Here is a 25790-nt window from a genome sequence, read left to right as displayed (position 1 = left end):
GTCGCGACCTAACGCTCCACAGCATCCTCTTCTCCGCTCTGGCCGCTTCCTCGCCTCCCCTAGCGCCCGGCGCCCCACTGCCGCGCGTGCGCACCGCAGGCCGGCGCCATGTTGGGGCGGTTTGAAAGCGAGCGCGGGCGTTGAACTCTGCTGTGACGGCTGAGTAAGCTGCGAGTGAGGCGAGCCTTGAGGCGGGGCGGTGTCCGGGTTCGGGATGCTTTGCGGTGTCTCGCATTGGGTAACAGGCCTGAGCTTTCGGCGGAGAGCTGTGGAAGTGTGCGTTTTTTTTTGTTTTGTTTTATTTTTATTTTGGGGCCTTAGGGGTGAGTTAGGCCGGGAAGGACGGTGTCTTTTCGAGGGTTGTCCCATCCTGTGACAGCCGAGAAAAGGCGAAAGGAGAGTGGCGAGGAAAGAGGAGGAGACGTCTCCTGAGGGAGGGCGCTTGTGGAGTCTCTGTGGAAGGAGGAACACTGTAGGGGGAGTGCCCCCCGGACGAGGCAGGGTCGCGGTACGCGGCGGAGGGGCCTGACACAGGCGTTTGGGGACCTGAGGCGGCGACGGGAAGGGGCTTGCGCTCTGGGTCTGTCGCTTCCGAACACTTCTCCTTCAGTCCATTGCGGCGCTCGCCCTGGTTGCTGAATAAATGGTTTCGGAGTGAAAAGCACCTCTTTGAAGACCTTGTCTGTGTCTGTGACTGCCGGGCGGTGGAACATCAAAGGGAGGATGTCGCCTGATTGGGGCTGGAAAAGTCGGAATTCAGAGCGCCCGGTAGGGGAAAGATGCGCAGCGCGGGGTGCGGGCGACCTTCGCTGACCAGTCGTGGGTTCCTGGCTTTCTGCTGCTGAGTAAACAAACGTTCCCTTTCCTAACTTAGGAGTTACAGAGCTATTTCCAAGAGTTGTTCTTAATTTCCTGTGCGATATTCCCATTGGCTATTTGACACTGAACGTTCTGTTTTTGAATCAAAGGTAGTTGAAATTTCTTGTCAATAAGTTTAAAATTCTGTTTTTCTGCGTGATGGATTTTCTTTTGGAGATTCGAACTGAAGCCTGTACAGAGGAAATGGTAAGATATATGGGATTTGCGTGAGATATATGGGATTCAAAATAATCCTGTGGCTGAAGTGGGAAGAAGTGGGTGGGTCCATACCCACCTTCAGCCACAACTGGGATCTGTTCAGTGATTGTTGGAAGCAGGATAATGAGTGCATAGGGGTTTATTGAATGATTCTACTTTTGCATACACTTTTGGGGAAAAGTTGGAAAACTTTTCATAATAAAACTTAAATTGTGCATTTTCTTTTTGTCTGTCCTGTGTGTTGAAATAACTAGTAAATGTTATCATCCACTTACAGATACCAATACAACAGCTTTCTCTTTTAAGGTTTTGTAAAATAAAATCAGTAGCCTGTTCGGCATTCAAAGAGGGAAAACGTTTGGTCAGGCTTATCCAAACAAATTTATTTGAGTGAATTCAAACTTCTTTAAATAAAAGGGATACGAAAAAGGTGAAGCTGGCTTAGTTTAGCCATTCGTCAGAGATAATACCAGTATTACAGCATTCAGAGAAATCAGTGAGACGAAACAACTGTTACCTCCTTATGTTCTGCCATTTGCACTGACCACGGTCAGATCTCTTGTAATGGCCATTGTATGCTCTAACGCTGTGGTAGGATGATGTCTTACTTTGTCTCTTATTTAATTAGAAAACTTTCGATATTTTAAAGCCAAATTTAATAGTTAAGATTACAAGTTGTTCTAACTTAAATATTTCTAAAATTATAGCCAAAAATTAAACATTATAACATCATAGCATATGTTAAGTCCTCAACAGTACTTTTTTAGTATAGGATATCAATTGCTTTAATTTTAAAAAGAATGTCATCATGGACTGAATTAGTGCCGGTTCGTTCTGTTATTTCTTAGGTTTTCAAATATACATGCAATTACTGTACTGAGGTGGACAGGGATTCTCTCAATTTTAATAACGGACAAACAGTAAGAAGAACACGTTGAGTTGATTTTCACATTATTTAAGGTTCCTTTAAAAGAGGTGAGCTGAATCCATTTAACATAAGAATTGAAAATAGGGAGGGTGGTAGCAAAAAACGAAGGTCAGGAAGTGGTTATTAACTATGTTAGGAAACGTGCATATTGCTAGCTCATTCCAGAATAAGACCTACAGTTTATTTACAGTTAAATGTTGTAAATGTACTAGCATTTATAACATTGAAAGTAAATATTCTCCTTTGTTCCTTCTTCTTTTGAATACTTCATTTGATGGCTTTAAAAAAATTATTGAGCACTATTTGCAGCACATGGTGGTAGGCTTATAATTTGAAAAATATTGTGTATAGGGGAATTTTAGGTATTGTGATGTCATAGAATATATCACCATAAGAGAAAAGACTATTCGTAAGTAGTTTTTAGGACTTTTTAAGGAGTGAGTACTCTTTCCTTGGTCTTTTCCATGTATATTCTCAGATTATTTTTGTATACATACTTCCAGGCACGTAGTAGGTACTCACAAAATGTTTTCTAAATCATTGATTAAGAAATTCACAATAATAAAGATAACAAAAAAATCTACAATTCCAAACAAGGAGTGTCTGTTATAGATAATGGATTTTATTCTTTAAAGAAAATTATGAAAGGTTTACATATTTAGTAATTTTGTTTGTATATGGTCACTATTTTAATTGGCACCTTAACATTTTGTTTTTGTATTACAGTTGTTTTTAAGGGAAATGAATAGAAATAATCCACTTTGAAGAAGCCATGGCAAAATCAAAGACAAAACATAGACTTTGTTCTCGGGAATCTTCAGTGTCTTCGCTGCTGGCAAGCTGCAGCCTGAGTGGTAGTAATTCCTCTAATTCTGATGGCTCTTATCACTATAAAGATAAGCTGTACAGATCTGCTTCTCAAGCTCTACAGGCTTATATTGATGATTTTGATCTAAGCCAAATGTATCCTGGTACCAGCACTGGAAAAATTAACATTGATGAGAATTTTACTAATATGTCACAGTTCTGCAACTATATTTACAAACCAAACAATGGTATGCTTTTATTTTTTATGTTTTCTTTATGTTCATATGTTTTGAAGCATTTGAGAGATGTACTGTAATATTGTAAAGTTTGACATTATTATTGTTATTTTTGAGTAAAAATAACTTATAATATTGAGATCTGGGTATTTTTGTAAAATGATTATATAATTCTCTATGGAACATTCACAAGATGTTAATATTCACAAGATGTTAAGAGTTTGTCCATAATAAAGCTTCCTTGAAGACAGGTTTGGAAAATGCAGTTGTTGATAAGTCAGTTACTACTTTACTGAACACTTACAGAACGACCCTAGAATAGAAAAAGTTTGTGTTCAGTTCTTAGGGGTATGTGGTCAGTATATTCCAGAAGAAAAGAATGAGAAGAGCTGTTCTCTATGTGTAATCCATGCCATTGCAGGGTTTGTAGGTGAGAAAACAAGTTATTTTTCCACCTAGTTTAATAGCATATTTTTTTCTAAGCTACAGCCAATACTGAGTGACCAATGTTACTATGATTGTATTAGTGTATCAAATATGTCTAGATGAAAAAAGTTGAAGAAACAGTAAATTCGAGAACACAGGAAAATTCAGGAGGTTGGAGAGAAACATGCAGAAATTAACACAGAATGAAGAATCATGTGAGAAAAAAAGCACATCCTATTTTATCAACCTATACCTTTTTATACTTTTAATCGAAGCTTTAGTGAGGATAAGGGGAAAGCAGCAAAATAACTTTTAAATTCTTAATTCTCATTTACTGTTGGATATTATAAAATATTTGTTTGTAATAAATAGAACTGTTATTTGTTTTTCAGCTTTTGAAAACCTTGATCACAAAAAGCACTCAAACTTCATATCCTGTAGAAGACAGACTATTAATGACATAGACTCCATGAGCCTAACAACTGATGATCTTTTAAGACTCCCAGCAGATGGATCATTTTCTTATGTTGGACCGAGTCACCGAACGAACAAGATAAACAAGAAATGCCATGGAAGACTGGGTTCATCAGACGTTGAGAAGAATCCAGATTTTCAAGGACCCTCCACTCCCGTGGGCAAGGATAACTTTGTTACTCCTGTTGTATGCACAAATATAAATGGAAAGCAATGTGGTAGGCTAAAAAACCCAAAACTTATGAATAGGACTAATAATTGCATTTCTGAATCATCTTTGTCTTTTCCCAAGAAATCGTCTTTCAAGGACAGTTCAGAACACAGTCTTGAAAAGAATTATCCAAGATGGCTCACTAGCCAGAAATCTGACCTTAATGTTTCAGGGATAACTAGTATACCTGATTTCAAATACCCAGTCTGGCTCCACAATCAAGACTTGCTACCTGATGCAAATAGTCAAAGGGTTTGTCAAATATTTAAAGATGATCAGTGTTCCCATAGACACAGTCGTCAGGCACAAGGAACTTCTCAGCTTATGAATAAATTAGATTGTTTTGAATATGCTTTTGAACCCTCAAACTTTTCAAATTCCTTGAGTGATGATAAAGAATTAGTTAATGAATACAAATGTGATTTTGAACATAGTCAATGTGAATGTGAGAATCCACTTCTCCCAGGACAATCCACAAAGCCATTCAGTGGTAATACTTTGTTTATAGCTTATAGTTCTTTTTCTTTTTTTTTAAACCAAAAGAAATGCTGTAAGTTGATGTGATATCTGGGAGCTTTTATGTTTTGTTTTCATGTAATACATCTTTTTAAAATGCTTATAATCTTCACATACAGCATTTTGTACCTAGAATATGTCTTTTCTCCCATTTTTTTCTTTGCTTGAGATGTCACATTGTAACATAATTTGCTGTTATAGATGAATGTACATTCCAAATGATCAGAACTCTTGTTGACTTTGTGAGATCTTGCTATGCTTTACATTAATTTTTTTCTTTAAGGATTAATAGTCATCTTTTACAATTAGGTGACAAAATTGAATTGCTTATCTTGAAGGCCAAGAGAAATCTAGAGCAGTGTACTGAAGAATTACCAAAGTCCATGAAAAAGGATGACAGTCCTTGCTCATTAGATAAACTTGAAGCAGAAAGATCATGGGAAAATATTCCTGTTACTTTGTAAGTAAGTGACAATGGAAAAACTGTTTAGTTTTCCAAATGAAAAATGTCATGTGAATATCTGATTTATATTTAAATGAATGGTGATTAATAATATTGTAATTCCATAGAACATAGCTTTGTGTTACTTGCTTTAAATTTCATTTTTTGTTTATTACCACAAGATGGTATGATGTTTCATAACCTTAGGTACTTTATATAACATCTGTCTTTGTTACGTGTTCATTTTGTTTCATTATAATTATTGATAAGCATCTTAATATGAGGGATTAGAACCAGAAACAATTATTTTGCAGAGTAGGGTTATGAAATTCTTGTTATTTTCTTCTGACTTAAAGCTTTTCCTCTGTTCCTCTATATTCTCTCCATATAATGGAGTTACAAATTTCTTTTTTTTTTTTTTTTTTTTGAGATGGAGTCTTGTTCTGTCACCCAGGCTGGAATGCAGTGGCACCATCTCGGCTCACTGCAACCTCCGCTTCCTGGGTTCAAGCCATTCTCCTGCCTTCCTGCCTCAGCCTCCCCAGTAGCTGGAATTACAGGCCTGCACCACCATGCCCAGCTAATTTTTGTATTTTTAGTAGAGACAGGGTTTCACCATGTTGACCAGGCTGGTCTCGAACTCCTGACCTCGTGATCCGCCTGCCTCGGCCTCCCAAAGTGCTGGGATTACAGGCTTGAGCCACTGTGCCCGGCCTAGAGTTACAGATTTCTTATTGTTTACATTTTACTTTCCCTTATAGTTGTTGTTTTCCTTAAATGATGGTACATTTTTTATTATCAGAAATGCCTTATTGCTAACCCCATATCATGCCTTAGGCTTTGTTAATTTATTATCTTCAGTTGTCTAAACTTTCATTCTGTTATAGACAGAGTCTATTAGTTCCTGAATTTTTTTTTTTTATTCTCAGTTGATTGTCTGTTTTCAGAATGTAGACATTGACTATAATTCCAATTTAGAAGCCTACCTATGCCATTTTCTTGCTGTATGGCCTTGTACAATTTACTTGACTTCTCTAAACTTTAAAGATGGAGAAATAATGTCTGCTTCAGGGTTATTGTGAGGATTAATTTGACTAGAAAATGAATATAAGGTTTCTGACCTAGAATGAACTCTCTTATAAATTTTAGTAGTGATGATGATTATCTAGAATATTTTGTTTTCTCCTTTTAGCTTAATTTCTCCATATATATTTCATATATATCACATATATATCATTTATTTCATATATATGTTTAGATATATATATATTTAAACTTAGGTTGATAATGAGTTCATGTAATGCTTAACTTCTCTTATCCTTCTTGTTTCCTAGTTGCTTATTTTATCACTTGTTCTGTGTATTAATAAAGTATCATAGTTGCAATACTTTGATTTTAATTGGAACCAAAATGGGCAAGCAAGTAGTATCAGAGGTGCTTAAAATTTTCGAATGTACTTAATGTATTTTATAATTTGATAATGTAACTTCTAACTTGTATAATTCATACTATCAATAGTTTGGCTGAGTACCTTGCATATAACAATTCAATTTGGAAGACTGAATTTATATTGTGATGGGAATGTTTGTAGATAAAACTAGTGATGAATTGCTGAGAAGGAATAGATCTCAGTTTGAGATTGACAAATTATCATCAACCTGTCATCAAAAACAAAATGGAATAGGAGTACTCAAGGTAGTATTTTAAGTAGTAGAGCAAAACCACAATCAGATCATTGCTTTTTTAAAACAGCTATTATGGGAAAGCTCAAATAAATTACGAAAGTAGAATAACATAATGAACCTCTATGTACTCTTTACCCGTCTTCAACAGTGTGGTAAATGTTTTTTAATAACAGATGGGCAGATCTACAAAGTGTTAGTAAAGAATCGGGGAAAGGACTACCTGATAGTATGAAAGAGCTTGTGAATTAGAAATCAAATATGTCAATAAAGAAGCATGCTTATTAAGAAAAACATCAGCATTGTGTAAATGTTAAAAAAAGATTCTTAGATATCTGAGTTCTTGAGTTACAAACATACCTTATAGTGATGTAAGAATAAGAGAGAAATAGGTTGAATTCATTTTTGTGATTAATAGAATTGGATTCTTGGAACATTCTTATTTTTGCTGGGGATACCCTTTCCTCTACTACCCTGTGAATATCAGGAAAAAAATAGGTATTTATTAAATGTACTAAGTACATAGAAAATTAATTCAGTTTATGCAATATATCTGTGAGATAGATGGGACTACAAATGTTGAAACTGAAATTCAGATAAATTACCTAAGGTCATACAGTGAGTGGGACTGAGATTGCATGCAGGAATGTTAATTTCAGAATTCTTTTTCCAGAATAATCTGTCCTTTATGTTAATACCAGTTATAAAGGGGAAGTCTGTTCTGTTGCCTTCAAGTAGGAGAACATTTAACTGCCATTCTAGTAAAAACTTTTAATACTTCATGGGGTTGTTGATTATTATCTGGTAACAGTGTTTAATTGGAAAAATGTACTGTTTATTTCAAACAAGGTGAACTTGTGGAGCATAGTCTATAGTTCAGGTCTTGTTTAGCTGAATGCTGATATCTTCAGTTTCTTCATAGTGTTTTCTTAAAACTTGAAAAGGGAAGCAGGGAGATAAGAAGGGGTTGGATTCTGGTATCAGTTTAGGGAGAAGATGAGGGAATTACCATACAACATTAATATGGATCATATCCATGATGATTATTTCTTGGTGATTACTTGTATTTAAATGAGAATTCTTAAATCATGTACTGTTTACTTTTTAGAAATTGGGAACGTAATTACTATCTTGCATCCTTTAAATCCTGTTTAGCAAATCTCCTATTCCTGTTAACTCTGATGATAGTCCTCAACAAACTTCAAGGGCAAAGAGTGCTACAGGGGTTCTTGAAGACTTTCTAAATAATGATAATCAGGTAGGTGAAATTAAAAGTTTTAAAACTTATTAAAAAATTTATGAATAATATGTAGATACTAATTTTTAAGTTACTTAGATAATTTAAAGTAAAAAAGACTCAAATCTCCTCTCAAATACACATAATTCCTTCCAGAATTATTGATTATATTATTTTTTATAATATTTAAGATTTTAAAATTAACACATAATGATCCTACATATCTGGGATACATGGTGATGTGATACACCATGAATATATAGTGATCAAATCAGGGTAATTTGCATACCATCAGCGCAAATATTTATCATTTCTTTGTGTTGGGAACTTCCAAAAATCCTCTCTTTAATGTATTTGGAAATATATAATAATTTATTGTTAGTTATAGTTAGCTGATACTGCTTTAGAACACTAGGACTTATTTTTTCTATCTAGCTATAATTTTTTTATCCTTTAAGCAATCTCTCTCTATTCCTTACCTCCCTCCTACCTTTCCCAGTCTCCAGTAACCACTGTTCTACTCTTTACTTCTAGGAGATAAGCTAGTAAGCTTTCCCATATAAATGGGAACTATGATATTTATCTTTCTGCTCCTAGCTTATTTTACCTAACATAATGTCCTCCAGACGATACATTTTGTCATGAATGACAGGATTTCTTTCTTTTTGAAGACTGAACTATATATATATATATATATATATATATATATTTTGAGACAGAGTCTTGCTCTGTCACCCAGGGTGGAGAAGAGTGGTGCGATCTCGGCTCACTGCAAGCCCCGCCTCCCGGGTTAATGCCATTCTCCTGCTTCAGCCTCCTGAGTAGCTGGGACTACAGGCGCCCACCACCACGCCTGGCTGATTTTTTTTTTTTTTTTGTATTTTTAGTAGAGACGGGGTTTCATCATGTCAGCCAGGATGGTCTTGATCTCCTGACCTTGTGATCCGCCCGCCTTGGCCTCCCAAAGTGCCGGGTTTACAGGCTTGAGCCGCTGCGCCTGGCCCGGCTGAACAATATTCTGTTGTATATATATGTCACATTTTCTTTACCCTTCTATCTGTTGATGGATACTTAAGTTGAGTCTGTATCTTGACTATTGTGAATAATGCTGCAGTAATGGATAATACTAATTTATATGCCACAAGTGATTATTTCTTAAAGCTAAGTTGTAATGGGAAATCTTAAACCATAATAATGACCTTCTTTGTCTCTTTCTACAATTGTTGACTTAGTCTGATTTGTCATATAAGTAAAGCTACTCCTACTTGCTTTTGGTTACCATTTGTGTGGAATATCTTTCTCCAATCTTTCACTTTAAGTCTATGTGTATCTTTAAAGGTGAATGGAGTTTCTTGTAGGCAACATATAGTTGGACAATGTTATTTTTATCTACTCAGGAAGTCCATTTCAAATTTTAACTGGGGAATTCAATTTGTTCACATTCAAGGTTAATATTGATAAGTGAGGACATATTCCTGTCATTTTGTTTACTGTACTCTGGTCATTTTATATGTTCTTTCTTCCTTTTTTCCCCTCATATTATCATTATGGTTTGGTGGTTTTCTGTAGTAGTGTTTTATTCTTTTCCCTCTGCTAGTAAGTTTTATATTTCCATGTGTTTTCATGATAGTGATTATCTTTTTGCTTCCAGATGTAGAATTCCCCTGAGCATTTCTTGTAAGGCAGGTCTAGTAGTGGTGAATTCTGTTGGTTTTGGTTACGTAAGAAAGAGTTTATTTCTCTTTCATTTCTGAAGGAAAGCTTGGCTGGACATAGTATCTTGGCTTGTGATATTTTTTTTGACCCTTTTAATATATCATCCCATCCTCTCCTGGCCTTTAAGGTTTCTGCAGAGATATCCACTTTTGGTCTAATGGGAACTCCCTTACATGTGACTTGATGGTTTTCTCTTGCTGTTTTTAGAATTGCCTTTGAGGTGTAACCATAATGTGCCTCTGGGAGGCTGTTTTTAGTCTAAATCTACTGGGGGCCATTGAGCTTACTGGATTTGAATGTCCATATCTCTTCCCAGATGTGAGAAATTTTCAGCTATGATTTCATTAAATAGATTTTCTGTGCCTTTTGACTTCTCTTCTCCTTGTGGAATTCCCATGGTAAGACATTTGTTCATTTTATAGTACCCTTCAAGTCTTGTAGGCTTTCTTTACTCTTTTTCCTTCTCTGATGGGGTAATTTCAAGTGACTTATCCTCAAGTTCAGAGATTCTTTGTCTATTTGATCAAGTCTATTAAGCTCTCTATTGTATTTTAAAATTTCATTCATTGAATTCTTCACTGCATATTTTCTGTTTAGTTCTTTTTTATGATTTCTGTTTGTTGACTTTGTTGCTCATATTGTGAATCGTTTTCCTGATTTGGTCAAATTATCTCTCTGTGGTTTTTTTTGTATCATTGATTTAAAAAAAAAAAAAGATTTTGAATTCTTTTCCCACCAATCTACTGATTTCCTTTTCATTGGAGTCTGTTACTAGAGTTATTATATTCCTTTGGTGGTGTCATATTTTCTTGGTTTTTCATGTTTCTTGTGTTTGTTTGTTGGTATCTGTGCATCTTTCTGAATTATTTTCTGTGTGTTTTGTTGATGTTTGCTGTGTTTTCTTAGAACAGCTATTTTGAATTCTTTGTTTGCCAGATCATCTGCAGGTCTGTAGGATCAGTCACTTGTTTTGTAGAGGTTTTCTGTTTGGATTTGTCTGAAGTTTTCTCATGATTAGAATGAAGTTATGCCTTTTTGGCAAGAATGCTGAAGAAGTGATGTGCTGTTCTCACTGCATCATGCTCATTATATATTTATATCATTAATATATTGATAAGTTAATGCAATAATAGTAATATGTAATAAAGATAGAATATGTAAAAACTGGTTGTATTAACTTTGAACACTTAGTTAAGGTGATCTTTATCCTTAGTAAAGATACTGATTCTACTTGTAATTATTAAATATCTTAGAAAGAACTTTGAGACTTTGCAGATATCCTGTTTCTCCTCAAACTTTCGTCTACTAATTTTAGTATCCATTTGTGAATCCTGTCTTGTTTCTATATTAACTGAAAACCTTGTATAATGAAAAACTATCTTTCCCTTTATATTTGTTTAGTAAATTATTTTATACAGATTCACTAATTTATTTTATTCTTGGTTTAGAGTACAGTATAATTAGTTATGCTGCTGTTGAAATTGTTTCAGGTTAGGCCATTAGGAGTTCCTTCATGTTGGCTCCCATGTCCTTTTTACGTGTCTCCATTCTTTTTTGAGCAGTTCTTTGAGGACCCATGGTTCTTTGTGTTGGAAAACGGCATTTAGAAACTAGGATCTAGGCATTAGTTGTGCTGAGTGCTACTAGGGTGTTGTTCATTATAAACTATGTCAGCAGGAAGATCTAGGAAACAAGTTTACCAACCCACACATACTCACATATGTACATTTTTTTATCTGTTGATCTGTGTACATATATGTGTATATGTGTGTGTACCTATAAATAAACACATATATGTATAAAATCATGAGTTCGTATTGATACCTCTGATTCCAGTCTAATACCATGGTTTGTTTTAGCTTTTCCCATTCCCTATTTGTAACTTTCTCCTCCTATGAGAATCCTTTCATTATCTACAGTAAGTTTGTTTGTTCAGTCTTATTATACATGCAAAGTAGTTTTAGAATTGCTAACCCATATTCCTGTAATTAACGAATTTACTAACTAGATTACATTATTTGTCTATTGCTTTTTTTTTTTTTTTTTTGAGACAGAGTCTCACTCTGTCTCCCAGGCTAGAGCACAGTGGCACAATCTCTGCTCACTGCAGCCTTTGCTCCCAGGTTCAAGCAGTTCTCCTGCCTTAGCCTCCCGAGTAGCTGGAATTACAGGCACCCACCATACCCGCCTAATTTTTATATTTTTAGTAGAGGCAGGGTTTCACCATATTGGCCAGGCTGGTCTTGAACTCCTGACCTCAAGTGATCCACCTGTCTCAACCTGCCAAAGTGTTGGGATTACATGCGTGAGCCACCACACCCAGCTAAATATTGCTCTTTTGATCTTTAGCCTTATAACATCATATCAAAATACTGTTTTCCAGAGTTACTTAGGTTAATTATTTTCTTCCCAACTCCCTTTGGTGTGGTTGTGCTGTTTATTTATAATACTGTTAGTTGGTTCATTTGTCTTTGTATACGGTTGGTCCTCTGTATGTGTGGGTTCCACATCTGTAGATTCAACCAACCGCAAATTGAAAATTTGGAGAATAATAATAAACATAACAATACAACAGTAAAACATAATTTAAAACACAGTATGCAAGTATTTATGTACTGTTGACGTTGTGTATTATTTATTAAAAGTAATCTAGAGATGATTTTAAGTTTACAGGAAGATATGCATAGGTTATATACAAATACTGTGCCATTTTATAATTAGGGACTTGAACTTCCCTGAACTTTTTTTTTTTTTTTTTTTTTTGAGACGGAGTCTCACTCTGCTGCCCAGGCTGGAGTGCAGTGACACGATTTTGGCTCACTCCAAGCTCCACCTCCCGGGTTCTGGCCATTCTCCTGCCTCAGCCCCCTGAGTAGCTGAGACTATGGGCGTCCACCACCACGCCTGGCTAATTTTTTTTGTATTTTCAGTAGAGATGGGGTTTCACCATGTTAGCCAGGATGGTCTCGATCTCCTGACCTCGTGATCCACCCACCTTGGCCTCCCAAAGTGCTGGGATTACAGGCGTGAGCCACCGCACCCGGCCTTCCTTGAACTTTTATATTCACACAGGGTCCTGGAAACAGTCTCCCAAGAAGCCAGCGATGACTGTATATTGGGTTCTCCTCTTGTTCTGTTTGGTTTAAATAATTTGTTTTTTGAATGTATGAAATGTCACTATGGTTCTAAGAGTCAGAGATATACAGAGACGTACCCAGAGACATTTACTAGCAGGTGTCAATGACAAGTCTCATAACAAATTGTATTATCCATACAATATTTTTAAAACATTCATTAACAGTGGCACAAACAGTTCGTATGTTTTCTAGTTTTCTGTCTTCTTTTGATACTGTGACCACTACTTTGCATGAAAATCACTCAGCTCAGGCATAAATTCCAGAGGCAGCCTTTTGTAACTATCCTGGTTGGCATAAGGCAGCCGAAGTTCTAAAATAAGATAGTGGCTGGATGCAGAACATTTGGAGATTATGCCTCAGATGCTGTCTCCCAGGGTGTAGGAGTATATCCTAATTGGATCCTTTTACCCTGTTTTTTTTTTTTTTTTTTTTTTAATTGTTTTCATATTGTTGTGGTAAAATATACATAACATAGAATTTACCATTTTAATCATTTTTAAGTGTACAGTTCTGTGGCATTAAGTACCTTCACATTGTGTGTAGCTATCACTATTGTCCATCACCAGAACTTTATCTTCTCAAACTGAAACTTTGTACTCATTAAACTCTAACTCCCTATTTCCCCCTCTCCCCAGCCCCTGGTAAGTAGCTTTTTACTTTCTGTCCCTATGGACTTGGTACTGTAGGAACCTTGTATAAGAATAATCATTATATATATATCTTGTTGTGACTGGCTTATTTTGATTAGCATAATGTCTTTAAGGATCATGTATGTTGTAGCATTTGTCAAAATTTCCTTTCTTTTTTAGATTGAACAATTTTCCATTGTATGTGCCACATTTTGTTTATTCATTTACCCGTTGTTGGACTCTTGGGTTGCCTCCATCTTTTGGCTATTGTGAATAATTTTGCTGTGAACATGGGTATACAAATATCTACCCAAGTCCCTGCTTTCACTTCTTTTGGATATATACCTAGGAGGGAAATTGCAAGATCATTCAGTAATTCTATGTTTAATTTCTTGTGGAATTCCTGTACTGTTTTCCACAATGGCTATGGCATTTTACCTTTTCACTCCCTGTTTCTTATATCCTGTTCTGTAACTGTGGAAATGTCTTTAAAATCTTTTTAGCCATACTGCTTACTTTGAGTATCTTATGCTAATCAACAACTTCTATAGAATTGAAGTTTAAGTAGTACTTATGGTGCACAGTCTATGCTAAAATATATTAAATTACAGACATCTGTAGAGTCCTATTTGCTACTTGGTAGATAGCTATTAGGACACAGAAACTCATTTGAAAGATGTAAACTAATAGACTGATAAGACTTTTAAAAATAAATTTTAAAATATCCCTCACCAATTATCTTAAAAGAATCCTGACCATCTTATATGTCTGAAGCACTGCTACATTCTTTGAACACAAATAAGGTCAGTGGTAATCGAGCTGTGAGTGTTATTTAGGTAGAAGGAATGTATGGCCCATGAAGAGGTGAAAAGCTAGCATTCTGTTATAAAAACATGTTTTAAAGTGTGCAGAGAATACTGTATTTGAAATTTTGGTCCTTGATCAGCTGAAAAGAACATGTTGGCTTACCTGTCCTCTGAAGACCTTTCATTTCATTTAAAATTTGTGATTTTGAATGTGCTAAATTAATTTGTCATAAATATAAACGTGCATTATTTATTTTAAAAAAGCAGTGACTAGAAAGGATATGCCAAACTGTTAATCATGATTGTCTCTAAGTAACTTCACCTGGGGCTTCGGAATAGGGAAGCGGTGAGTTACAATTTTGATTTTTTAAAATATTGACATATATTGTTTGGATTTTTACATTGGTTTTCTATTAGGGGAAATTAATACAAAATAAAACTCTTCTTTCCCTGAGTTTGGATGGTTAACCTTATACTATCATCTGTTTTAACCTTAGAGCTGTACTCTTTCTGGAGGCAAGCATCATGGTCCTGTTGAAGCCCTGAAACAAATGTTATTTAACCTTCAAGCAGTACAAGCACGTTTTAATCAAAATAAGACCACAGAGCCAAAAGAAGAGATTAAACAAGTAAGCACAAACATGATTTATGAATTGAGATTTGTGAATTTGTATAAAGATTTTTTTCTACATTTTTTAATAGACCTACTTATAGTTTCATGTTAGTAAGCATGCCATATACACATGTTGTAAGTGGCAGTAGTATTCTTTTTTGTTAGGAAGTAATGTATTCAACATTTAATTCTGTTTGATTTCTGTAGGTGTTTATCTCTAAACAGATTGTTCTATTTAACTTATGGTTATAAATCCAACATCTTATTTAGTTATGATGATGTTACAACTATAGTATCAAAGGATTTTAAGAGTTGTTTTGTAATGCTCTACAAAATTAATCTATATGGCCCATCTTCTGGTAGTTATATTCGGGGAGACCTGGAAAACTTTTTCAACATTAGATTCCTCCACACACCTTTGTCATTTGAAATTTAATTTTGTTGCTGTGTGTTTATCGGCTGTTATGAATACAGTCATATCAAGTTTTATTTTAAAGCCATTTTATTTTTTCAATTTGTGTATTTCCTGGGAATTTGAAAATCTGTTTCTGTTTTGGACTGCCATTCTACATGATGAATTTTTTCCCACAAAGGTATAGTGTTTAAGAACATAGAGTTTCTGTTTTCCCAAATGTGATAGTGAATTATAATTCTGTCACTTACTAGCAAGTGCAATATTTGTGCAAATCATTTAACCTCTTTAGTTTCAGTTTCCTATTTAAAAAATTATTGATTTTTAATTGACAATATATATATATTTTGGATGTACAACATGATGTTTTGAAACATCATGGAATGGCTAGGGGAGCTAATTACCTCACGTACTTTTTGTGGAGAACATGTAAAATCTATTCCATTAGTAATTTTCAAGTATACGATATGTTGTTTTTAATTTTAGTTACCATGTTGTAGAATAGATCTCTTGACCTTATTCTTCTCACCTAACTGAAATGTTGTATCCTTTGACAAACATCTCTGCAACTCCCCTGTCCCCACACCCAGATTCTACCTAGAAGTGAGATTATTATTTAGTGTCTGTCTTTCTATGCTGGGCTTATTTTATTGATCAATTTCTTTTTCTGTACAGTGAGGATGTTGAGAAGATATATATATATAGATATATGTGTGTATATATAGTTTGTTGAGACAAACTATATAAAGTACTTAGTATAGTGCTTGGTACATGGTGAATACTCAATAAATGATGGCTGTTTTTATTGTCATTGTTTTACTGTTATTCAGTAGATATATGAAATTCAGTTTTCATTACAAATGAGTGGATCAGCTTTTGAGAACCTTCATAGTCTGCTCATTTGAGTTGTATTTCTTAATTTCTGTCCTTACATTCGAATAATCATAACATTAATATGTAATCTATCCTTCTTTCCCCTCTTGTTTTAAACATCATTGAGATACAAACCTGTTCAGTAAAGTCATAATTTTAAGCCAAGACTTGATTTTTAATGGACACGTGTAGAAGTATACTTTAGGACAGTTGAAAAATGGCTGTTAGTTGGAATGTTTTTACAATAAATGAAAAATAAAAATATTTAATGTTCTTTTGAAAATTATTAGAATTCTTTGGAAATGTAGAAAATATATTTTAATGTTTTAATCACATTGTAAATACCATTTAATTTTATAGTTATATAATATTTTAAATATTTTTTAATATTTGGTGTTTTTAATAATAGGTTTCAGAAGATGATTTCTCTAAATTACAGTTGAAGGAAAGTATGATTCCTATTACCAGGTCGCTTCAGAAGTAAGTATTCTTTACTAATATGGATGCGAATCCATCTTAGCCATTCCTCTGACTCAAATCAAAGTTACAGGGTAGAAATAAGTAGTTTTAAGAGTAGCACTACTAGGCATATTTAAGCTTCATGGAGCACACTGTTTACACTAAAAAACATTGTTTTCTTTTAAACTTGTGCTTTTTCCTAATCAAAATGTCCTAAGGACCTAATGAGATAGCCTTAGACCTCTAAAATATAATGGATATGAATGACTCATTTTTGAGTAGTAATAGCAACAATTTATGATAGTATTTTTGTGAGTATCCTATAACAGGAACTTGTATGAAATGTGTTTTCATATATTCTCTCTAGAATAAATTTAATAATAAATGGATCATTATTTGGAACATCACTACAGAAATCTAAAGTAGATATAATGACCTGGATATAAAGATAGGTCTAATTTTCTTAGTTACATTATCTTAAATAATAAAATGGAGAAAAATACAAGTTGTTTCTATAGTCATAATATTGACAGAAGAGAATGGTATTTATTTTGGAGTTTTTGTGTGACTATAAAGTGTCCTCAGAAGATGGAATACTGAGCTTAGGAAATACTGATATTAAAAGTTTCTGCTCTAATCACACAGTTTCACGTGGCTACCTTTTAAACTTTGAGAATTTGCTTAGGCTTCTGTGATCTAAGGAAATGGTGGAAAAATAAAACACTGGACATGTAAACTTATGAATCTAATTGTCACAAATGTGTATATAGTTTTCATAGTTAAAATATATCATGTAAGATAATTTTTTCTCTCTACTTAATTTATTATCTTTAGAGTATAAATAATGCACCTTTGTTTGTAGCTTGCCATAGTACTGGGGTATAATGTTCCATACCTAATAGAATTCAGTGAATAATGATAGTAGTAGCTAACATTGAATGTTTACCAAACGTCAGTATTCTAAGTGTTATTGAATATAATTCATGTGATCTTCACAACCTTATGCGGTAAGTACTATTATTATTTTCATAATACAGATCAGAGAATAGGCATGGAGTAGTAAAGTAACTTGTCCAGTGTTGCATGGCTAGTAAGAGGAAGAAGGGTGATTCAGACTAGGTAGTCTGATTTGAAAGTCTGTATTTTTAACACTCCTCTCATTAATAATAGTGATGAATTATTCATTGAGACTAAGTACAGGGCCTCAGTTGATCATCTAGTATGAAGACTTCATTCTGCTTTAAAATTTGAGGTGAATGACCATAGGTTTTCCATTGCTCTTTAAAGCATTGATACTGAACTTGTCACAGACCTAAATGTGTTTTCTGAGGTAGTGTACATATCCTAGATGTTTTTCCTGGTGAAAACAAACACTGGATTGCAAGTCATTAAATCACCACAAAAATCAATACTGATCTATAAGTGCTTTTACCATTTGCTAGAATTCTTTTAATAGTAACTTTTTTTCTACTATAAGCAATCAAGTCTTACCTGTATATGGAGTTTCATTTTGAGAGAGAGTAAGTTTTATGTTTTGTTACATGGCCTTTAGTTATTAATTCTGTTGTATTAATTGGAGCAGTCTTAATTTGTCTTTACATTCAGAAGTATTATCAGTAAGACGTTTGTACTGTAATGAAGTAAGCTTACACTTAGAAAAGTTATTTTCAGTCTGTGGATTAACTGTTTTAAGGACAATTTAAATTTAATTCTCAGAATTCCTTTTTCTGGCTGCAAAATATTCTGGTTAGCTATATGGTCATCTTTTCATACTTCAGATATTTCAAATGTATTTCAAAATTTCTAAAATATTTCCAAAATCTTTCAAAAGTTACTGATTATACTTTGTAGGCTTTATTGCCTTTCCTAAGCTAAAAGTCCTATTATGGCTCTTTACATTTCTCAAATAACAGTTTTTGTTTTTAATAATTTGGGTGGCTTCATAGGTGGGAATTGAACAATGAGATCACTTGGACACAGGAAGGGGAACATCACACACCGGGGCCTGTTGTGGGGAGGGGGGAGGGGGAAGGGACAGCATTAGGAGATATACCTAATGTAAATGATGAGTTAATGGGTGCAGCACACCAACATGGCACATGTGTACATATGTAACAAACCTGCACGTTGTGCACATGTACCCTAGAACTTAAAGTATAATAATAATAAAATAATAATAATAATTTGGGTGGCTAACCAGTTTTAAGATATCTTTCATTACCCATAGGGAACTGTAAGCTAGTAGTCTGGCCTTTGTTTAGTCCCTTAAGTACTCAGTTTTCTTATATTCTTCAAGTGGAAACGTGCTCTCTAGGAAGACTCATTGGAGCTGGGATTACAGGCGCATGCCACCACGCCCGGCTAATTTTTGTATTTTTAGTAGAGATGGGGTTTCGCCTTGTTGGCCAGGCTGGTCTTGAGCTTCTGACCTAGGGTGATCCACCCACCTCGGCCTCCCAAAGTGCTGAGATTACAGGACTGGCTACCACCTCCAGCCGAATGTTTTAAAATTTTAGTTATTTTGCCTCTGATTGGTTAGTAGCTTTGGGTGAATTATTATCACTTAGTCAATGAAGGTGGGAATCTCAAAAATTAACTGAAGTTGCCAAAAAAGGTGGGAGAATTGAGAGTCTTCTTATTCATTTGAGTAAAAGTGTCCAAGAAGTATAGAGTACAGGGAAATAGATATACATGCAGTAATTAATGCTACTAGTTTCTTTCCATCTCCTTGTCCTGGATAAAGTGGAGGATGCAGTTTATTATACATTTATTGAACAACTTCTATGTGTTAGAGACTATAGAATAGAGTGTTGTAGTCATTACCTTTCTGCTCACCATAAGTGGAAATTACTGACATTGGAGGTTATTACACAGCTTATGTTTTTTTTCTTTTTTACATTTAATTGTGTGTTTTTTTTAGATGGAGTTTCGCTTTTGTTGCCCAGGCTGGAGGCTGGAGTGCAGTGGCACGATCTTGGCTCACTGCAATCTCCACCTCCTGGGTTCAAGCGATTCTCCTGCATCAGCCTCCTGAGTAGCTGGGATTACAGATGCCTGCCACCATGCCTGGCTAATTGTCTTTGGTATTTTTAATAGAGATGGGGTTTCACCATGTTGGCCAGGTTGGTCTCAAACTCCTGACCTCAGGTGATCTGCCCATCCCAGTCTCCCAAAGTGCATGGATTACAGGTGTGAGCCACTGCTTCTGGCCCTTCCTGCACATCTTAATTACTATATTGTCACTCTGTTTTTCCTTAATATATTTCGTATTTATCAAAGATCTGAAATATTACTAATTAACCGACGTTTTCTGAGTGGTCCTCCAGGAACAGAAAGATAGGGGAGAGAAAAACTGAAAAAATATAATTAGAGAAGGCTTGAAAAGTTAAGGGCCTCTTTTCTTGGTTTGAGGAATGATTGAGTTTTCTCCACTGAGACCTGCAATACAGTCTTGGCATTATTTTAGAGAAAAATCTAGGTTGTTGGTATAACACCATATTATATAGGCTTGTTGGAGTAGTTAGCAGCTTCTCCTACACTCATAAAAATAAATTTTGTTTAGATCTGTAACTAATCCTTAAATGCTGTTTAAAAAATAGCTATCTTGAATATAAATGTTAAAAATAATTTCTGTATTTTACTTCTTAACTAATACACAGGATACCAAAAGCAAAGGTGTCATTTCACAGAGCTCTAGTGAAAATTACTTGAAAAAAGTGTATTTGTTAAGTGTGATACAACTGATACCTATTGTTTCTTGTTAGGGCACTTGGCAGACTATCTTAAAAAAAGTTAATGTCAAAAAATGTAATTGTTAAAGTAAATGTTTATAGAACTTTAAATTATTTTAACCCTCAGTTATTCACATCTCAAGGTTTTATAAGAAATAAGTCTCAACGTTTATATAAATTTACTTCTCATACCAATTTTGAAGTTAATAATCAACTTTATTTTATTTTATTTTGCTGTCTGCATTGGCTATTCAGTTCTTAATAATTGGTTTACAGTGTGTTTTATACTTTTTAATGAAGGGCTTTGCACCATTTATCTCGCCTGAGAGACCTGGTTGATGATACCAATGGAGAACAGTCACCGAAAATGTGAAGAGGAAAATGAAACTGTCACCACAATAGTCACCACAGAACAAATAGGCATTTTTTCTGTTACTTAAACTGACACAGTAAATATAAGCCATACATTATTTTTTGATTGGTTCAAGGATTATGTATTTCTAAAACACTAAACTTGAAAACACCCATAGGTTTTAGGACCTGTCTTCATTTTGTGCCAACATACTAGAATGTGAACTGCAAGGATCCACAATATATCCTAAAGTCTTACTTTCATCTTCTCGCCAGCAAATGTCTCATATTTAAAGATGGATGACTTCTATTCTTGAAGCCTACCTGGATTTAACCTTCTTCAGCATCCTCAACATTTTATTATCTGGTTCAGGATCATTAAGAAACTTACTGGTTTTTATCCAAAATCTTTTATGTGAAATAGACTTTTTTTTAGATATAGTTAGCATCACTTAAACAGCTTAAAGGAATATCATAATTGTTATTGTGTATGTCATCTATGCAGAAGTCTGTTACTTTGAAATTTTCATAAATTTAATATTTAAGATACATTGTATTTGAAAATTGCATTAATAGTGGAGTGATACAGTGTTAAAAGGAATGTTGTATTGTGACATTCAAGAGAACCTTCTCATTTAATTAGTACTTTGATTCTGTGTAAGATAATATTGATAATGCTTGACAGTTTCCAAACCTTTTTTTGGAGGGATATTTAAGAATTTAATATTTCAATATTAGGTTGTTTCCCAGATTTTAATTTTGGGGTTAGCTCAAACTGGTGAAAACTATGACTCAATGGCCAATTGCTTTATGAAATTTGATAGTTAAAATTTAAAATGAATATGGAAAATCAGAAAGCAACTCTGTATTTTAGAGCAATTTTGTAAGAGTTGTATTTTCTTTAACACAATCTCTAGTCTCAAGTTTGTCTCTAGCTGGAACCGAACAAAGCTCTGTAATTTTTACCAAGCACTTATTATTGATACTTCTTATAAGTAGTAAGCATCTTTATTAACACAACTGAGAATTAAGTCATAAAACATAACTAATACAGCACATTACAGCCTGATGAAATTAAAGAATGTGTATATATAACTACCACAGATGAACACTTCACCCAAATGATAGCGTTTTTCCTCAGTAGATTTATTGTCAAATAGGAATTTCTAAGCACATTGAGTCAAAGCATTTTTTCCAAGTTAATAAAGCATCATTTAACATCTTTGTTAGAGGTGACACGTCAAACACTACAGTGAGCTCTGTGGGTTTTTTTTTTTTTGCCAGTGAGTTTTTTACCATGCTGCTCTGACCAGTTTGAGAGGCAATCACCAACGGATTTACTTTCTTTATTCTGTGGAGATGTTTTTGCCACTGACACTGTTTTCTGATTATAGTCTGCTTCATAGAAAATAGCCTGCATAAACAAACAAGGAATTACTTTGAAATTAAAGTATGCCTGACTATTAAAAATGCAGAGTTTAGGTGGGTAAACATCAGGTAGGTCTGGGTGGGTCATGTTCTAGGCCTAGAAAAATCCACTGTTAGACAAGTTCTAAAGAAGGCAAGGAGATAAAGGCATCAGGTGGTAACTTCTAATTGACTATTATATGTTGATCATACATAATATATACTATGCCTGGAAATTGTAATGACTGAAAAGCACCTATTTGGTTAGTGCTCCTATTCATGAGACTGTATCTCCAATACTAAATGAGATAAGCCTGTTCTAAAATCTTATAGCCAGTATTTTAAGAAACTTGATTATACTTACCAAAGGAACATTGTTTTCTCTTGTTTTAAATATGGAGAGGTTTAATCCTTTACCTAACAAAGGAATTAATTTTAGCAAAATGATTCATTCCAACCTTCTTATAAGAAATCTCTAGGAGAGTCAACTAAGAAAAATAACGAATCTAAGTGATAAACATTCAAGAAATACTCTAAGTAAGAGATTTAATTGCAATTTTAATATCTCAGGGTTCTTTTTAGGTTTCCAGGGGAAAAGAGCAGGATAATAGTGTGGAGACTGCCAAGTTGAGAATTTAAAAGAAATGAGAACATAAAAATTTTAAAATTGCATTGTGAATGTAAAATTTTTATCTTTTGCTCTCACTCTTTTAGATGTGTTGAGAAAATGTTAAATAGAAAAAAGTAAGAAATTTTAATAAGATGTTTCAGATCTTTGAGTATGAAAAATATAACAAAAAAGCCTAATTTCAAAAGACTTTGAGATCAAGGGACAATGGTGTGACCAGTATGAAGGGTCAATACTGAAATATATTGTCTTTACTATCAAGAACTCTACTTTCACTTTTTTCTCACAGTTAATTTCAGCTTCATAGATTTTTCTGACCAAATTAAAAAACACTGTTTTCTTGGGTTTGTTTTGGGTATATGTCATTATAGTTATGTTAGTTCTTGTTGAAATTTATAATTGTGGGTTTTTTTTATTGTTTTAGTATTTAATAGTGTATAATGTGTTATTAAATTATATGTAATTATACCAAAATGTTGCCTGAAGATAAATCATGACAAGGTCCCATGTTTATTTCTATGTTATAGATACCTGGAATTGATCTTGTAGATTTGAATTTTTGTTTCATTTTTTTCTGTCCCACCCTTCGCTCTGTATATCTCAGAACATTTTTGGTAGAAGTGCTATCCAGAAGTGAACTTGTCAAAAGGCAAGTAGCATGAAAGGAGACAGAAGAAGCAAAAGGCCAATACAGAGGATAATTTCTGAGCACTTGAAGTTTCTTCAAATGTGCAAGACTGTGTGTCTTCCTATTAGATGTATGAGTTGGATATTTCATGCCTAATTAAATGTGTTGGATTGCAGTGCCTATCATACAGCGATTGGAGTAAATTGAGGCCTCATCCTGAACATATTGTAGAGCATATTGTTAGATATTTTTCCTGTGATATTTGAAGTTATTATTTTCCCATTTCCTTTTTCTTTCTTTCTTTCTTTGTAATCATATGTCCCTAAGATTGTTTTCCTTTTTTGGACCAAAAACAAAAACAAAAACTTAGCTTTTTATCCTCCCAGTGTATTCTGCATTGTCCTTACCCTAGATCAGCCGCTTCTGTGTAACAGTTTTTCTCACAATGTACAACTTTTATCTACCCTTCAGTACCTTCACTGGGACTAGTTCATTCATTTTCAAATAGCTATTTCAACCTTTAACCTCTCCTGTCTTTGTCTTTTACACAGAAGCCAGAGTGACTGGTCTTGGCAAGACTCTGTTGTGTATCACCACTGTAACCTTAATGATTTGTCAGCAAATTTGCTGTAGTTCAGTTGCTTTACTCAGATTCCCCCAAACTTTATATGTGTATTCTCACCTTTGTGTATATTATTTCTCATGCATGAAATACTCAATTTTTATTCTTTTATCTAAAGCTTACTCTACATTTCTTTAAAGCTCTGACCAAGTATTTTATTTTGTCCCTAAACATTCTAACTATCCACCAAACTGTGGTAAGTTGGCTTTTCTTTTTCCTTCCCCTGTCATTTATTTAGCTGTTATATTTCATTTTAATATTTTGGATGGTACCTCTTATACTATGTTGTATTCCTAGACAAGGAAATGTATATCAAAATATGTTAGATGATTGATTGTTTTATCTCCTCGATGATAGAACTTTTTATACTGCTTTACAGAATCAAGAAAAAGTAAAGTGTATTTTACATAGTGGTTTTAAGTATTGACTGATTGATATTCTAAACCTGGTTTCCTGTGTAAAGTTGTAAGTTCAAGATAAAGAGACCACATTCTTATTTGAGGTTCTGGAAATCCTTTATTTCTTTTTTTAAAACATTTTGATAACTTTTTGAAAAATTTAAACCTTTTTAAGAGCAATTTGAGGCTCACAGCAAAATGAAGAGGAAAATAATCTGCACAGAGATTTCCCATATACCTCCTGCTCCTGCATATGCACGACCTCCCCTTTTCATTGTCTGCCACCAGAGTGGTGAACAATTGATAAAACCACACTGAATCATCATAATCACCGAGAGTCCATAGTTCACGTCAGGGTTCACTCTTGATGTACATTCTGTGAGTTTGGACAGACGTATAATAAACTGTGGCTCCACCCCAGTGTGCAGTCCTCTCAGTGTACAGGCCAGTTGGATTCTGGGGACCCCTTCCCACTTGGCTGTCTCATTCCCCTCTAAAGTACATCTAACTGCCATTAGAAGGATAAGGATAAGGACGAAGACCCATCTTAACCGCTTCCTCCTGACAGGGGGTGCTGTTTTGGGGAAACGGCAGTCAGAGATTCCTCATAGGCCTGTCTTAGGGTTCCCAGCAGAAGGGGCCATCACGGAGGCTCCGGTTGCATGGCCATTTGGAGTTTGATGGCCTAAAGGCAAGAACAGACAAACCAGGTTATTAAAAAGTATATGTCAAAATGAAACAAAGGGAGAGGTAAGGACAGCTCAAAGATCCCAAGGCCCTTTACCAGTCTGCACAGGGATAGAGAGGTCAAAAGCCTGACATAATAAACACTTTTATGTTTTTACCAGCATGTTGGGCTTCTGGATTCCCTTCCCCTGAGCCCAGTCCTAAGCCAAACAGTTTAAGGTTTGGGAAATTAACTTTTCCCACTGTGAAGGGTGCATCTGAGGGGAGTGTCTTGTAGTTTGGAGACACAATTACCTCTCTGTGAAGAGAGGACAAAGGAGGGAAAAAGAAAAAGCCTCTTTTCAAGGGAGTCCTAGGAGTTCAGGATGCATTTGAAAGGGGTACAAACTGAAGAATAAAGACTATCCATCTACAAAGAGGGGAGCAGGCATCCCTAGTTCTCTTTTTAGCAGATACCCAGGGTATGTGAGAGAGAAGGAAGAGCATTCTCTTGTCCTTGTATCCCTGAGTCCCCGCAACCTTGGCAGGTACCGCCACAGATGTTAAAGCGGCTTTCACTCATGTTAACAGGGTACCTAGGAGGTGGGAATTATCCACTCTTCCCTCGTATGTTCTGTTTTCCCTGCTGTCCATAGCCTTGAATTCCCGAGACCTCAT

The 25790-nt window shown here is 34.8% G+C and overlaps 1 protein-coding gene across 8 annotated transcripts; it reads left to right on the top strand.

Annotated features, from left to right (window-relative positions):
* Positions 1-93: 93 nt before the first annotated feature.
* On the top strand, positions 94-24550 carry C18H18orf54 (chromosome 18 C18orf54 homolog). 8 transcript variants are annotated; one of them, XM_007973954.3, is made up of 9 exons: positions 94-1065; positions 1926-2052; positions 2732-3060; positions 3867-4649; positions 4985-5135; positions 7955-8057; positions 14822-14953; positions 16632-16702; positions 20713-24550. In XM_007973954.3, exons 3-9 carry the CDS (start codon positions 2778-2780, stop codon positions 20783-20785), a joined length of 1596 nt encoding a protein of 531 aa, XP_007972145.3. In that variant the 5' UTR covers positions 94-1065; positions 1926-2052; positions 2732-2777; the 3' UTR covers positions 20786-24550. The 8 variants fall into 8 exon arrangements, with proteins under 8 accessions (XP_007972145.3, XP_007972151.3, XP_007972147.3 ...); XM_007973961.3 differs by having other exon boundaries at positions 106-1065; positions 3867-4166; XM_007973963.3 differs by having other exon boundaries at positions 108-1065; positions 3867-4109.
* The last annotated feature ends 1240 nt before the right edge of the window (positions 24551-25790 follow it).

The sequence above is a fragment of the Chlorocebus sabaeus genome, chromosome 18 (assembly GCF_047675955.1).
Source record: "Chlorocebus sabaeus isolate Y175 chromosome 18, mChlSab1.0.hap1, whole genome shotgun sequence".
In the NCBI taxonomy this organism is placed as follows: domain Eukaryota; kingdom Metazoa; phylum Chordata; class Mammalia; order Primates; family Cercopithecidae; genus Chlorocebus; species Chlorocebus sabaeus.
The sequence above is the reverse complement of the archived record's forward strand: the minus strand, read 5'-3'. Positions and strand labels throughout refer to the sequence as shown.